The sequence below is a fragment of the Drosophila novamexicana genome, unplaced genomic scaffold (assembly GCF_003285875.2).
Source record: "Drosophila novamexicana strain 15010-1031.04,08,12 unplaced genomic scaffold, DnovRS2.1 tig00000121-arrow-pilon, whole genome shotgun sequence".
Classification (NCBI taxonomy): Eukaryota; Metazoa; Arthropoda; class Insecta; order Diptera; family Drosophilidae; genus Drosophila; species Drosophila novamexicana.
In genome coordinates, this window is record NW_020824773.1 from 528,621 (window position 1) to 545,213 (window position 16,593).

A 16,593-nucleotide genomic window follows, 5' to 3' on the forward strand; every position below is an offset into this window, starting at 1 on the left:
GTGTTCTATGCCAGTTAGTAATGGACAATACACAGTCTTGCTATTGCACCCCTTGTAGGCATGTTTTCCACAAACTTTGCTTGGAAGGTTGGTTGGTAAACCATGCTAAATGTCCCAGTTGTAGTGCTGTGATTGATCCAGCCTCAATTAAATTAGTTGTTGGAGATTGCTCGCCGAGAGGAAAACAATCTGCCCCACCTCCACCTACTAACATAGGGAGAACGGTAACGCGCAGTCTAGCAAAATCTCTTAATCCTGGTCCGACCCAGAGTGGCGAGAATCCAACAGCAAGGTTATTAGATGTTAGTGATGTACCACAATCAGGACTCGACGCTAGCAATAGCACGAATCCACCTGAAATCGCTCCTGCACGACCAGCTCCTGGTGTAAGAAGAAGAGGAAGACCCACTCAGTCCAATTATACCCGCCAAAATCTGGGAGTGGACTATAGGATAATTCAGGAGATGATCGAACAATCAATTACTCGCGTTATGTCATCACTGCAAATACAAGCACCACCCTTTCCAAGAGTGTTGCCAACCCCGATCCAGGTGTCGCCTAGTAGTTCGTCATTCCGAAATGGGAAAATTGCTGACACCATGCAAAAATGGAATCTTCATTTTGATGGGTCTACCGAAGGATTAGGGGTAGAAGAATTTCTGTATAGAGTCAAAACATTGACTGATGAAACTTTGGACAGCGACTTTATGGGTCTCTGTAAGCACTTACATGTGCTATTTTTAGGCAAAGCCCGTGACTGGTACTGGCGGTACCACAAGCAGGTAGACCACATAGTCTGGACTGAATTTTGTACTGCACTTCGCCATCAGTACAAAGATTATCGGTCCGATTTTATGAGCAAAGAACTGGTAAGAGCTAGAAAGCAAAACCCTGGGGAATCATTTGTGTCGTTCCATGACGCTGTAGCGTCACTGATCGATAAATTTGCAATTAAAATTGACGAGGAGGAGTTAATCGAAATTTTAAAAAATAATTTATTACCCGAAACCCGACATAAACTGCTATACCAGCCAATAAGTTCAGTTGGCCATCTACGTAGATTGGTCCAAATGAACGAGAATTTAGTTCATGAGCTCAGTTGTCGCACTGATGGTATGAATAAATCCAGAACTATTGGCCGTCGCCAAGTATATGGACTAGAAGAGTCTTTTAATGAACCGGAGGTAGAAAATTCAGAAGATACAAACTTTGACATCGCAGCAATTCGTAGATGTCATACCAACTTTAAATGTTGGAACTGCGAAGAGCAAGGGCATCTGTGGGAAAATTGCCTTGCTGACCGCCGTATATTTTGTTACGGATGCGGGGCACCCAACATTTATAAGCCCCAGTGCCAAAACTGTATCCGTAAAGCTTCGGAAAACCAACAGAAGGGTGCATCCAGCAGCAGTCGGATGCCCCCAAAAATCTAATTAATTCCCATACGAACTTTGTAACTGTGGACCGAAGCAAAAGCTTGGTCCCTACACCGACTTTAAAGTCACATTCCAACAATTTAGAAATAGCTAAAACTATTAAATTACGATTTTTACCGTATCATGAACGGTTAGCTAATTATTTGCATGTCCGAAATAAGATTTTTTATGAAGAAAAACCCCGTATTTCTCAGCGTACGCAGCGCTTGAAAAATTATTATTCAAAAATCAAGCAACATAGCAAGCTTTTAGTTTCGACCGTTTTTTGCAATCCCACCGATATGCGCAGCTATGCCGAAGTGTCGTTTTTAACCTTTACCGAGCTTGGTCTATTGGATACAGGCGCGAATATTAGCTGCATAGGTTCTACGCTTGCGCAACAAGATTTTACCGTAATGCCGGAATTTAAGCCTATTAAATCGCATGTCAGAACAGCAGATGGCCATAGTCAGAAAGTCATCGGAATGCTTGAAGTTAAAATGCAGTATAAATCGGCTACCAAGTCCTTGAAACTGTATGTGATTCCTTCTATAAACCAAAATCTAATTTTGGGTCATGATTTTTGGAGAGCCTTTGAGCTCGCACCAAGCATTATAAATTCTGTAGAACTAAAATCAATGGAAAAAGAGCAGGAAACAGAGTCGATTGCATACCCTTTAGATAGCCAGCAAACGCAACAGCTGCACGTAGTAAAGCAGTTGTTCCCCAACGCTGTTGATAGATTAGGCCGCACAACATTGATCCAACACCGTATAGATATAGGAGACGCACGTCCAGTGAAACAAAGATTCTATCCTGTAAGTCCGGCCGTAGAAAAGTTGTTATATGCAGAAATTGATCGCATGTTGCAGCTTGGAGTTATTGAGCCGTCGGTAAGCGCCTGGAGCTCGCCTATGCGACTCGTCCTTAAGCCCAACAAGGTTCGCCTTTGTCTGGATGCTCGAAGACTGAATGACGCCACAAAAAAAGATGCTTATCCTTTGCCGAGCATCGATGGCATTTTTTCGCGGCTACCTAAGGCGAATATAATTTCCAAACTAGATTTGAAAGACGCCTATTGGCAAATAGAACTTTCCGAGGATTCAAAGCCTCTCACTGCTTTTACGGTCCCCGGAAGACCGCTATATCAGTTTAAGGTCATGCCCTTTGGCCTTTGTAACGCGCCTTCTACCATGTGTCGGTTAATGGACGAGATAATTCCTTCTGACCTGCGCTATTGCGTGTTTGGATATTTAGATGATCTGTGTATTGTGTCCGAAGATTTCAGTTCACATCTGGCGGTATTGGTTCGCATCGCTGAGCAGTTTAGAAAAGCCAACTTGACTTTAAATATTTCGAAAAGTCAATTCTGTGTAACAAGTATCAATTATCTTGGTTACGTGATTGGTAGCGGAGGTATTTGCACAGATCCGGAAAAAGTAGCTTGTATTGTAAATTGGCCGCCGCCAAAAAAACTTGAAGCAAGTTCGAGGATTTCTAGGAGTTTGCGGTTGGTATCGTCGGTTTATATGCAACTTTTCCGATCTCACTTGCCCCATAACGGACGTATTATCGACAAAGAAAAAGTTTGAGTGGACCCCTGAAGCACAGACCGCAATGGACAACTTAAAAACAGTGCTAACATCCTCGCCGGTTTTAAAAAATGCTGACTTTAAGAAGAAATTTTTCTTACATTGTGACGCTAGTGATTTTGGCATTGGCGCCGTTTTAGTACAGATGTCTGAAGATAATGAAGAACAACCGATAGCTTTCATGTCAAAAAAATTAAACCGTGCGCAGCGAAACTATAGTGTTACCGAGCGTGAATGCCTAGCAGTCATATTAGCCATCGAAAAGTTCCGATGTTATTTGGAACTCCAGGAATTTGAAGTGGTTACCGACCATTCTAGTTTGCTATGGCTTATGCGCCAGCAAAATATATCGGGTAGACTGGCACGATGGGTTTTTAGACTGCAACAATTTAAATTTTCCGTCTCCCATCGGAAAGGCAAAGACCACATTGTTCCCGACGCTTTGTCTCGGTTGCCTGAGAAGGAAATCGCTCAATTAGACATGGGTCCTGTAATAGATCTTGAGTCCGATACATTTATGGACGCCAGCTATGTACAAATTAAAGACAAATTTTCCCAAAATTTTACTCAGTTTCCGGACATAAAAATAGTTGATAAGTTTTTGTATGTACGCACCGAACATTCGAGGGGAGACTCGTCACAAGAAAGTCCTTCGTGGAAACTATGGGTGCCTGATCGACTTAAAGTCGATGTGCTCAAACAAGCCCATGACAGCATAACGTCGTCTCACGCCGGCATGCAAAAAACCATTGAGAGAATCCGCAGACATTTGTTCTGGCCAGGATTAGTTAAAGATGTACGTGAATACATACGAAATTGCGAGATATGTAAAGAAACTAAGGCTCCAAATTATACCCTTCGGCCACCTATGGGTGCTCACATCCCAACTTGCAGACCATTTCAAAGGCTTTATATTGACCTGCTTGGGCCATACCCTAGAAGCAAAAGCGGTCATGTGGGATTGTTAATAGTCTTAGATCACTTTAGCAAGTATCATTGGTTGCAGCCCCTGAAGAAATTCACCTCAGCTGTGATACAAAAATTTCTTCTTGAACAAATTTTCCATTGTTTTGGTGTGCCACAAACTATAATAAGTGACAACGGCACCCAGTTCAAAGCTCGTGAGTTCAATGCCTTCTTAGCCGAACTTGGCATTAAACATCTGTATACAGCTCTATATTCACCGCAGAGCAATGCTGCAGAACGAGTTAACCGCTCAATACTCGCCGCCATTCGCTCGTATTTAAAACAGGATCAGACCCATTGGGATGAACATATTACAGGGATTTCATGCTCCTTAAGGTCTGCTCTGCACCAATCGATTGGGTGTTCTCCATACCGTGCCCTATTCGGGGTGGATATGATCACTCATGGTACCGATTACAAATTATTGAAGGAGTTGTCCTTATTGGAAGAACCGCAGGCCCCCCTGTTGCGGTCTGACCATTTGGCATTGCTAAGGACAGATATTCAGAAAAACATCAGGAAAGCCTATGAGCGCAATGCGGCTCAATATAATTTACGCAGCAAGCCTGTTTCTTTTCGTGAAGGACAGGAGGTGTTCTGTCGAAATTTTGCGCTTAGTAAATTCTCACACAATTTTAATGCTAAACTGGCTCCCCAGTTTATTAAATGCCGTGTCAAAAAGAAACTCGGAAATTGTTTTTATTCCCTTGAAAATCAGCAAGGAAAAGAAATTGGTACTTTTCATGCCAAGGACATTAGAGTCTAATTCCCGCTAATATACCCGTCTAACGGTAGGATATTATCGGGTGGTGTAATGGTCGCAGTTTTCCTATTTAAATTAAACCGCGTAAGCGATCCTAACAGCTTGCGTTTGTGTAACGACGCTATAGCGATCAGCTTTTGTCTGTCATGGTCAGCTGCGAATGAGTCAGCCGCTGCTATAAACCGCCTGCGTGCACGTTGGCAGCGCAGCTATCTTCCCTCTAATCCGGGAAAGAAAAAAGCTCTGAGACCCTATATAAGCCTGCAGGTCCCGGATATAACCCTTTTTTTTTTCAAAAGTTACTTTACCATCGAAGGTCTGGCTACGGCGGTGCGGACATAGCCCCACCAAAATATTAATCTAAAAGCAACAAGTTCGGGCATCAGTCGTTTAATTCGTTTAATTTAAATTCCAACTAAATTGAACCAAAAACAACAAAAAAATAAAAAGAAAAACCCTAAAAGTAACCGATTGGCGAAATAAATTTTTTTTGTTCATTTGATGATAACCTTTCGCTCCGCCACCCGGCCACCAGCACCTCACCGGCATATATTTCTTTGTGCCAAGATCTGGTCACAGTTTTAACCAGTTCTTGCTTGCCTGCCGAAAGTAATTTTTGGAGGAATAAATCTTGCCGCCGCCGTCTCTGACAGAAAAACCCACTTATTTTGAGGCAGCCGCCACGTGTGCCAATTGGACGGCACTGTAATTTCTTGGGACGGCAATGACATTTCTGCCCCCATTAAATAGACGTCAGCCTCAACGGCGGATCAGCTGCCATACCCTTGCTCATGCCAGCAAGGGCAGGCGCCGTTTCCACAGTTTGGAATCCGGAAGAGGCAGTAGCCTTCTGGGCCCCATTGACGCGCCGCTGATCAGAAGCCCAGATGACATCGCCAATTAAGTTGGCCGGAGCGTGCAGATGCATGAAAATTGCTGTTAAATGTTTTTAGTAAAAAAATTGTTAACTAAATCTTGTGAGAGACTTCCAAAAGTTTGTGAAAAGTGCATTTATTAGGCCCTCAAAAAACCGCGTGCAAGTGCAGTGAAAAAGAAAAATTGACATCTATATACATAGCTTTATATATATAGAAAGGAATACTAGTATAAATCTATCCCCCTTCTTGTAGAGTCCAAAGTCATTTCAGAATTTTTTTTATATTTTTTTTCCCACTTATTTTCGGAGAGTATCTTCTTAGTACTCACAATTTAAAAACCCTCCTGTGCCATAATAATATAATCAAAACAATTTAAAGCCCCACAGAAGACAAAAGAAAACAAATGAAAAAAAAATTAAATAAAATTTGCTGCAAACTCTCCGCTGGAAGGCCTTTCATCGAGGAATACATGTAAGTTTTTAACCTTTTGTTTTGAGTATATTTTCTTATTTTGGCACAGATAAGCACAGCCAAACTGACATGCGCACCTGCTGAGTTTTTTTACTTTCTGTTTCACATTACGCTTTAGCTCCGATCAATATGTTTATGACCGTGTCAGTCTGGTGAATGCTTATCATCTTTGATTCTACCTACACCCCGCTCAATTACTAGCTGAAACAGAAGCAACCTAAAAGAAAAGATTTTTAACAGAATCAAATATATGTACACAAAGATGTATCATCGTATTCACCGATCAGCTGGTTGCGCTGCGCTCCGATTTGCCCATGCGCTTTGAGCTTAACCTTCTGTTGCCCATATTTTTTTCGACCATACAATTAACCATCAACTACAATTGTATTGACTCTATTATAATAACTTTTTTTTTGCTTTTGCCGAATACACTTTAGTTCAATTTACGAATGTCATTTTTTTCTTACCTAGCTATATTCTATAATTATTAAAATGCACTTTAGCGAAATTTGGAGAGTTTCTTTTTGATCAATAAGAAAAAAAAATATTAACTGAATAGTTTATAAAATGAATTATTTTTGAAGAATCTTTGAGACATTGTAAAAATATTAACGGACTAGTTTTAGTTACTGAATTATTGTTGAATCATTAATGCCACTTGTAATAAGATGCAGATTATCTAACGGAAGGATTCAGTTTCATTGAATAATGCTTTTGTTTATAATAAATATTAATTACGGATTTTGATTATGAATTGCTAAGTTTTCTTTCCTGGTGACATGGTGATATAATGTAGTAGAAGAATGTTTTTTTTGGGATCTTCAAAACCTTAAACGCTGAAGATCATGGTTGGGAGGGTATCGAACGCGAGAGTCAGCTTACATCCAAGACTTCGCCTCTTCGGAATATATATGCCCTAATGAAAGCTATCACCATTGTATTGGCACTTTAAGTGCTCGTTAAGTTATGCCTGTTTGAGATTTTGTTTCTGCGGAGTATCGGTCTCCAATTTAGATTCTGTAGGGATCCTAAAATAAAATTGTGTATGCAGGTCGAGACATGGCAAAAAGAACCCCCCCACCCGAAAGAGCTAGGGAACAAGAGGATCCCGCCCTGCCATGCTAACTCAACCACGAGGGGCCTCGGTGACTACTTCCCGAATTATTTTGTGAAGATTGGCTGCCAACCGCCGTCACCGTTGCTACCCGATATGTATTGCTAGAGTAGCTTCACCACAGTACATGCTACAATAAGCTGAAATTTAACTATACACCCAATGAAATTTTCAAAGTATTTCATTTAACACCAATTTACAAGTAGTCTCATCAACCCAAAGAGCCTACATAATCAAAGAGCTGCCCAATTAATGGGCTTCCTATTAAATATATATATATATATAGTTCTTATTGGAATAAAAATGTAGTGAATATTTTGCATATAAGCTTATTTGTAAAAATATAAGTTAGTAATTAAAATATGTCAATTATAATAAAAGAATATAAAGATAACTCTCTGAAAGTTCCTTTCAGTAGCTTAACATTACCATTCCATACATAGACATATTTGCGTGTCCTCCAAGTTAAATAAAACAAAAATTGCAAGGAATGCGTCAATATGCTGACGAAATGCCGTACCAGCGTTCAATCCCCTTCCCCATTTCAGCAGCCAACATATATCAGTATCCATGCAAAGCTCTCTTCATACATCTCCAGTTGTCAGCTTCCAACTGTCTTGCTGCTGTTGGGTGCCATCAAACAGAAACAGCACACAAATACGCACACGCATAAAGCGGAAAACATTTTTACACATGTGACTGACGCTGATTGCGTTTGTCACGTTGCCGAAATAAAATTGCAACCCATTCCGCAAACCTGATCTGGATGCCGATCCATTGCCATGCAGCTAACTAAGCGAGCCGGAAAGGTGGCAAACGCACATACAGAAATTCCGCAAAAGCAATGGCAGCAAAGACGCAGCCAGCGGCATTCAAAAGCCGAGCCCAAAACCGTACTCCACACGGAAACGAAGGCCCCACGTTGGTCTCTGACAGTTGTCAATTATTGGTGTTTTTTTTTTGCTGTGCCCCAAAACTAGGCAACGGAATTGCAGCAAAATCATCATCGATGAACTCAACGTCGCGACGTGTCGACCTCTTTGCACACTCTTTGCTCGTGTGTGTGCTAGGGATGCGGCCGCAGCCTCGGCCTCAGTAGCGGCCACGTTGCGTATACGTAATGTTGCGCATATTGGGTCACCATCACAGATTGTCGCAGTTGCGGCATATTTGCATAATTTAGCGATTGAATTTTATGTTCAAAAGCAAAACAGCCCAGCTGCTGCTACTGCTGCCGAAGTTTTTCCACACTTCGCGCACACATCAAACGCGCTGTGGATATATCCATTTGCTTTTTACTTAATAATTAAATAATTTTTCGTTGCATTTGTCCACCGTGGGAGCCAACGTTGTATGCCATCGACAATAATTGCATGCAACATAATTATAAGCCATTAAAGCACTTAAGCTCCCGGAAAACCAACGGCACCGCCAACAGTGCTGGCTGTCGGCAATGGGGGGAAGGGGCGACTGGGCCAGCTTGGGCGAATTGGTCGAGTCATGTTTGCATATGCATAATTATGATGAAAACACATTTAAATGCATTTAATCGGGCGTTCAGTTGGTCACCAGCCACCCACCCGGCCGGCCGGCAGGTAGCTTATGGCAATGGTCCACTCAAAGGCTTTTAACGTTTATTGGTTTTTATTAAATATGCGAGCGTGCCATATAATATGACCGGCTCGGCTGGGCCCTTAACTGGTCCGCATTGGCCAGGTCCCAACTGTCAAAAGGCATATTTAGTTAGATGCGACAAGGAGAGCTACTTGCGAACTCCATTTTATTGGTTTAAAGTGCACAAATTATTGATTCCGATTCCACTTATAAATGATGAAGACACTGATCGCCCACAGGTACATATTTTTTGTTACTTTTATATGGACGGGAAGACAGTCATACAAATCTGCTAGGGGGCACGCTTCACAATCTAGCATCAATGCAAAGAATGAAATAGATAATCGATGGGCTATAAACTATGATCTTTGTCATGTCACTGGTCTTTACTGAACTAATAAAAATTGCTGCATATGCAGTCCATTTATGTGGCACTCCTCTCTACTGTCCACTAAAGCGCACTTTTAACTTTCCAGAGGATCCGCACATTGCCTTAATTAAAGTTGTACTCGGCAGGCGCAATCAACAAAAAAATTGCCTTACAAAAGAAAAGGGCTGCACCATGGCAAAAGGCAACAAGAGCTAAAACACATGTGTGAAAACTGGCAAAGTAAATGGCCAAAACAAATTGCCAAAGTCGGAGCAGCAGCAGCAACAGCAGCAATGGGCGCAGTTTTGAATGGGGCTGAGTTCGGGTTTTTTGCTGGGGTGCCCAAATGGCAATTTATAAAATCCTTTGAAGTGTCGAAAATCAGTAATTGTAGTCAAAGTGCAAATTGATTGCCAGCCAGACACACACTCACACAATCGCACACACACACTCACTCGAATACTGCCATGTGCTGGCAAATTTTGAGTATATTTGTGTGTGTGTGTGTGTGTTCCGAAAAATCAGTGTGCTAGCCATGTTTTATTGAGTGTAATTTGTAGTTGCAAATTAATGGCCGCACTTCACTTTTAATTAAAACACAGCAAAAGAAAAGAACTCAAATACTGAAATCAAGAGGTTTTCTTGAACCAACGAACTAGGCATGCTCTATAAGAAATCAAAAATAATACTACAAATTCTTTTAAGTTAGACCTAAAATATTTAAGAAATAATACACTTTGAAAAGCGCATTTAAGAAAATTGAACCAATTTATCTAATTTTTAAGAACCCGTTGGAATTCTAATTTTAAAAAATATTTTTTCGGAATGTAACGTTAAACAAAAACATGAAATTCTTAAAAAAAAAAACCGAAATATATATAAATAGGAAGAAAACCTTATGATCACTTTGATCGTAGGGTACAATAAATGTCTAGCATGCCCGAAAGCGGGGCGTATTTTCTTCTGCATTGTGAGGTTTAGCAAAGTGTAAGATAACTAACTCAATTGCAGGCCATGCCGGCAAGCGGGGTCGGGGCATGGCGCCGTATATGTCTGTCCGTTACTTTTCCCGTTGACTACTTTTATAGCGTTGTTCTGTTGCTTAGTTTTCTTGAGTTTTCCTTTTTTCGCTTATCCTTTACCCTATGCCCGTGGGGCAGGCACGTTTTCCCTTTGCTTAAGTGACTTCATAACCTCGAAAGTGGAAGCCACTTTTTAGTGCAGCGCATATGGGTGTACCTGTGTGTGTGCACGTGTGAGTGCGGCAGGTGCTCTCCCGTAGCACAGCACGCTTACTGCTCGGCGTTTGCTAAGTTGCTATTTTGAGCTGCTTTGTCGCCTGTTGCATAAAAGCGCTTTAAAGCATACGAAAACGTCGACGGCGACAGCGACGGCGACCGTGGCTGCAACTGTGGCTGCCACAGAAAAAGTTTTGAATAAATTTGCGCCATTTGCCAGCGGCTACAACAGCATCAGCATCAACAAGAACAACAACAAGAACAACAACGGCAATCGCAGTAAGTCGACCAAACTAACTTTGTTGACTGGCAGCGCATCGATTTCGTCGGCGTGAAAGGCGAAGGGAGCACGAATATGTCGCATCCGAGGCATCATCAATTTTGGTTTGAGAGTGTCATCAATAAAACATAACAGCAGCAAATGGAGACACATGTGACAATGCGCATGCAACTGGCTAAAGGATATGAAAACATCAAGGACTATGCACTGCACTCGGCTAGCAAACGTGGCCAGCTGAGTAGCTGGAGTCTGCGTGTGGAAAGATAAGCGAGCCATACAAAAGCATTGCTAGCTAATTTTCGGGCAAACCCACAAAATAAGCCATGCTAACAACCGAGAAGTATTTCTTTCGATTTTTCTACTTGTTTTTTGAATTAAATTTGTATCTGAAATTGTGTTCAGAGATGATGCAAGAAATGCCATATTTTACTATTCGACTTAACTTAAGCTTAAATTAAAACGTAAATAAGCTTATTAAATACAATATGTAATTAAAAACGGTTTTATAGTTAAATAAGAAACCTTTGTCAGAAGCAAAATTCGCTAAAAGCCAAAAAGGGTTGTATTTAATCTAATCTCAATCAGAAGCTTACTAGAAATTATATTAACAAAATTACGCATAACTGTGCAAAGTATAAAAAAATGTAAGCCCAACACTTGCTTGACTTATCGCCAGACCCTTCGCTTAGTATGTCTGTTGGCAATGCCACTCCCCCACTCTAAATGACAATTGGCAATGTTGCTGAAGCTTCTCAAGTCCAGTGTGAAGTTTGGCGAGTTGCTGATTTGATTACATTTACACACATCCGACAGTTGCTGGTTTGGCAACGGCAACTGTTTTCCAGAAAAGTGCGCGGTGAAATTTTCTTGTCAACACTTGCAATGGGCCGAGTTTAGTAACACCCTCTGGATAGGGGTCGGGTTGGGTCGGGTCGGGTCGGGGTCAGACAACAATGGCAGCTAGTAGCTTGGCTTTGTTATGGCAGCCTTGCAGTTGGCATGCGAGGCTTTGGCATGGAGCTGCCTGCTATTTGTAGCTTGGCTGGTTGGCCAGGCGCCAGAATGTGAAGTCTTTGTCTGCTGCCAATTGAATTGAAACTTTATTTTTGTCTGCTTTTTTGCTGTAGTTGTTGTTCTTGTTGAGTATTTGACCCCACAGGTTAGCCCATAATAATATTAGTGATAGGTATGTGCAGCAGTTTTATAATAAAGCCAAGAAAGCCCATTATAAGAAAACCCACTGTGATGGCCAGAGCGGAGCGTAGAAACTCTTGCCGATCCGGTTTCGTGCAGCGCTTGATCACGCGCACCGAATCCCTGAAGAAGGCCAACAGTGGCAACAGGACGCACAGCACCTGATCCCAGACCAACTGCGTATAGCTGGTCGATGATTTGAACTTAGGCGCTAACTCTAGCAGCAGCCTGCTTAATCTGGAGGACGTTGTCAGATTGTCATTGTGCTGGTTACTTGCTACTTGCTAGGCGAATTACCTACCCCGACTTTGGCTTCTTCTTCATCCGACGTCGTCGCTGTAAGCGCTGATCCATTTAAACTTCTGTCGTTACTTTTCTGTTGACTTGTATGCTAGCTACAAAGCAATGCCTGCTCTGAATTTTCTTAGTCGGAATTAAGATGCCCCGCCCTTTATGATGGAACTGAAATCTGTCGACGGTTTCTTTCTCTTTAACTTTTCTCATTACAAAAGTTTTAGTATTTCCCTTCGCACTCGGCAAATACACAAGAAGGGTTACTCAGGCGACATTTTCACTATTTTCAACTGGCAACTGCATTTTAAAGTGCGATTTAACGTTCTAAATGGTTTTTCCAAGCCAATGAAATAACAGAAAGAACCAGTTGCACTGATTATATAAGTAAGTTAATAAAATTGCATTTGAAATCAACCTTAAATAATTTTATATAAAAAAATTCGCTTGAATTTTGGCTGACTCGAGTTTTGGGAGATTAACTTATTTTACTTTTTGGAAAACACCCCAGGAGGTAATTTAATATAAAGTAAACTCATGCGTGGCAAAACTCAAACGAACATACACGAAAACACACAATCTCCAAATCGAGCTTTCTATAATGATAAACCATTTTATATGTTTTCCTCTAAATATCGCAGTCAAGCTTCTTAACATCGAACTGATAATTATTAATCTTAAGCATTATATAAATTACAATTTGGTCTGATTCTGGCTGCTGCTTCTTAGCCCAAGCAATTGCTGGGCAAAGTATAAATCGAACAATGAATGCAGCATCATTTGAACTGGGAGGTGGTGCCTGGGTTGGATCCTAGATTACACACTTAATCAAACTTTATGCAAAGCTGCCTCTGCCACCCACAAAATTTGCAGCAATTTGCTGCTGCTGCACATGCACAGATAGAATGATAAACACTGAGGGGCAAAGGGGGAGGATGAGGGCAGAGGCAGAGTAGACAAACGGACAGAGGTCTTAAATGCTGCAATTTGTTTTGCTACCGAATCGTAGCTGTCTTCACTTGAAGCTTAACCAAATGCAGAGAATCATGTACCGCCGCCAGCTTTATTTCCAAAAATGTTGCAAGTGCTGCTGCGGCTTCCACTGCTACTGCTGCGGCTGCTGCTGCTGGTGCTGCTGTTTGACATCCTTGGCTGGCTCGGTTGAGCTCCCAGGACAATTCACTGCGAAATTGCTAGACAAAACTGTGGCGCACAAGGCGGCCGGAATGGCAACAACGATGCTCGTTATGTGTGCAACACACAGCCTGGCGCAGCAGCTCCATCGGCTCAATCGGCTTCATCTGTATGAGCTGTACGCACCACACACACACATATGCACTCGCCTTGTACATATTGTATGTATGCTTATTTATGAATGTGTGCGTGTGTCGGGATTTCATCGTCACCATTGAGATTGAAAAATGTTAAAAATTGCTTTTAAATGCCGCAAAATACAATTTATTATTCAACAGAGGCAAACGCCAAACACTCGAACAATGTCTGCCCTGGGAGTGGGTCCAAGTGGGCGTGCCTTTAGGCGTGGACGTGGGCGAGGGCGTAGGTTTGGGCTTGTGCGTAAGCGTGCCTGTGGCTGAAGCTGAGGCGTGACACTGACTCGTACTATATAAGTATGTATGTATATGGCACGGCCATGGGAAAGCTCAACTGTGTTTGGCTGCTTGGCAGTAAATTCAAATAAAGCACACATCCACCCATACACATACAATCAACGTAGAAAGCAATGGCAACAATTGTAGCTGCAGTTGTTTTGTTTATTACGTATACGCACTGTAAGTCGCAAACAGATACGTATTTGGGCGCCATTTTCCCGGCCTAAGCAGGTCAAAAGCCTTTTTCTGCAGCGTTTAAAGTCTTGGGCCTTACTATACTATATGTGCGTGTGTTTTTTACCTCTCAGATCAAACCTGATTTGAGATAGAAGGCCAATATATGTAAATATTTGACTACAAATTAAAAACTTGAAACATTTGGCTCCTATACTTTTCTTATACTTACATTTTTAAAAAAGAAAAGCAAAGACGACATTTACAATAGACGCAATTCATAAAACCTAAAAAATTGTTAAGTCTTAAATACTTAAGTAAACCTTTTTTTGGTTTATTAAATAATTATATTACAAATTTAATGAAGCTTGTAAATAATCGTTTTCGTAAACTCCTATTAATAATACATTCCCAGTTTACCTAAGATCTTAATAAGTGCGTCTCAAACTCTTTGCTTCTTGATAATTTACCAACATTTTCGGACAGCTTATCATTCCCACACACAAACACCCACACACTGATACACACAGACACAAATACAAGTACACACAAATTATTAACAACACAGTTGAACGAAAATGATTTAATTAAATTTATTTGCGCGCTAATGCCATTTGCCGCAATGCCTCTGGGGCCAGCTGCTAACATCAAAAGACACTGGAAATTAATCAGGCGCACACGCAGCTGAGCCCCGCCCACATGGCCAGCGCCTGCGGCACATATAATTGCATTAATTTATGTGTAAAAGCCACAGAAATTAAAAATAATAATATGTAATATGTATAATCAAAATATTCAAAATGTGCCTCAGCACCAGAAAGTTTCAATATAAATTTTGTGCCAGCTGCCAAACGGCGACTGAGTTGTCCTGGGTACGGACGAGGGGGTGGATGGTCTGGTGGGTGCTTGAAGGGGCCTCAGGCTGTAAGCTGCTAACCAGTTGAAAGACTAATTTTCACATTTGAGCTGTAAACTCGTCCTGGAACAGGCAGCCGTCGCTGTCGAGCTGTAAATGCGCGGCTAATGCGCTGCGGACTATCATTTGGCTGGGGTCTGGGGCGTTAACATTTGGACGGATGGACGTTTTGGGCGTGACTGGCCAGCCAATTTCATGGTTAAATGATTCAGAAACAGAATTACAAAATTAGTCGGCCCGTTAACACAATGTAATTAACTTTTGCGCGACCTCTCTCAATATATTTTATATTATTTACCAGGCCCGAATGCCCCCCGGGGTGCACTTCGCGTCCTAATGCCACGCACTCGGGGACAACTCCCGTTGACAACTTTCAAGCTAAAGAGTATCTAGGATGCGATTCAAATTACCCAATTTCTGTCGCAGTCTCCAGCACTTGTCCCGCTTGGCATTCGGCGGCAACGCTATTCAAAGGCAATTTGAAACAAATTTTATTGCAAAAGTTTCGAGAACATGGAAGATGGTTCTAGTGCTCCAAAAAGTTGTAGTTGGCGCGTACCTGCGCCCACAATTAACTTTGCCTAAAAGTATGCAAGCGTCATATTTAAAAAAGACACAAAATACCATATAGTGGGCGTGGCACATTAAAATAACATTTTTCAATGATCAGGGTATTTTTAAATATGCTTTCCTTCCGTAACTTTTCAAAATAATGTATATAGAGAACATTCCCAGTATAATTAATAAAATGCAAATCTATTTAAAGAACCAAAATAATGAATGCAAAAATGCAAAAAAAACCAAAGGGCGCAAGGAAATTTCAAAGAAAATTTTAAACATATTTGTAACTTAATAGTACATTACATTATGGAATGTTCCAAGACCCGGACTCTAACGGCTTAAACTGAGGGTTGATCAGCCTAATAAGCCTTTCAGACAGTCAATTAGTCCCCCACAATAAGTTTTAAACAATTAATTTGGTTCGTTTAGAGCTTAACCCTAATATATAATTTCTTATGTACTAGAAGCAATAATATTAGCTAGTTTAACATTATTTGAAGCCTTTCATGTCCAATTTTCCAAGGGTACTTATAAGTGTTTTCAATTTTCTAAATACAAATTTACAAATGAGACGATAATTACATCAAATAATGAAAAAAAAAAAAAAAAACAAACAATCAGCTTTATTCTTAATCTCTCTGAATAACTATAGAATTTTCGTCTTAAAGTATTCAGTCAAGTTTCCCAAAAAAAAAGCAAATTCCACAACTTACACACACATATATATATATATATATATATATGTATCCACATGTTGTCCAAGCTTGGATGCACTGCCAAATCAAACCTCGAGAAACCTGCGCAATGATTGCTAAAAAGAAAGAACAACTATTGCCAGCCACTGCCATTACCAATTTTTGCGCTTAACGCTTCACTGAGTAAATCACTGAAAGACTCTGAGACTGAGATACGGTGACGCAACGGGTGCGGGGCTGGGGAAATGGGGAGGCATGTGTTTCCGTATTCTGTCCCTGCTTATGCCATCAGCATGTCATCATGGCAAAATCAGACGACATGCAACATTGCATAAAGATTTGTCACAGCTAAAGCTCCCAAAATGCAATGCAAGACAACCGACATCGACAACACGCAGTGAGTGCCAGTTCGAACTCAGCAGATAGAAATAGATGCACAGACACAGACACC

General features: G+C 41.2%; 1 protein-coding gene across 1 annotated transcript; it reads right to left on the reverse strand.

The window, feature by feature from the left end:
* Positions 1–11,275: 11,275 nt before the first annotated feature.
* LOC115757910 (protein transport protein Sec61 subunit gamma) lies at positions 11,276–12,302 on the reverse strand. The gene is made up of 2 exons (XM_030698365.1): positions 12,197–12,302; positions 11,276–12,132 (listed from the first exon to the last, which is right to left on the reverse strand). The coding sequence occupies exons 1-2, from the start codon at positions 12,247–12,249 to the stop codon at positions 11,862–11,864; spliced, it is 324 nt and encodes a 107-aa protein (XP_030554225.1). The 5' UTR covers positions 12,250–12,302; the 3' UTR covers positions 11,276–11,861.
* Positions 12,303–16,593: the final 4,291 nt, after the last annotated feature.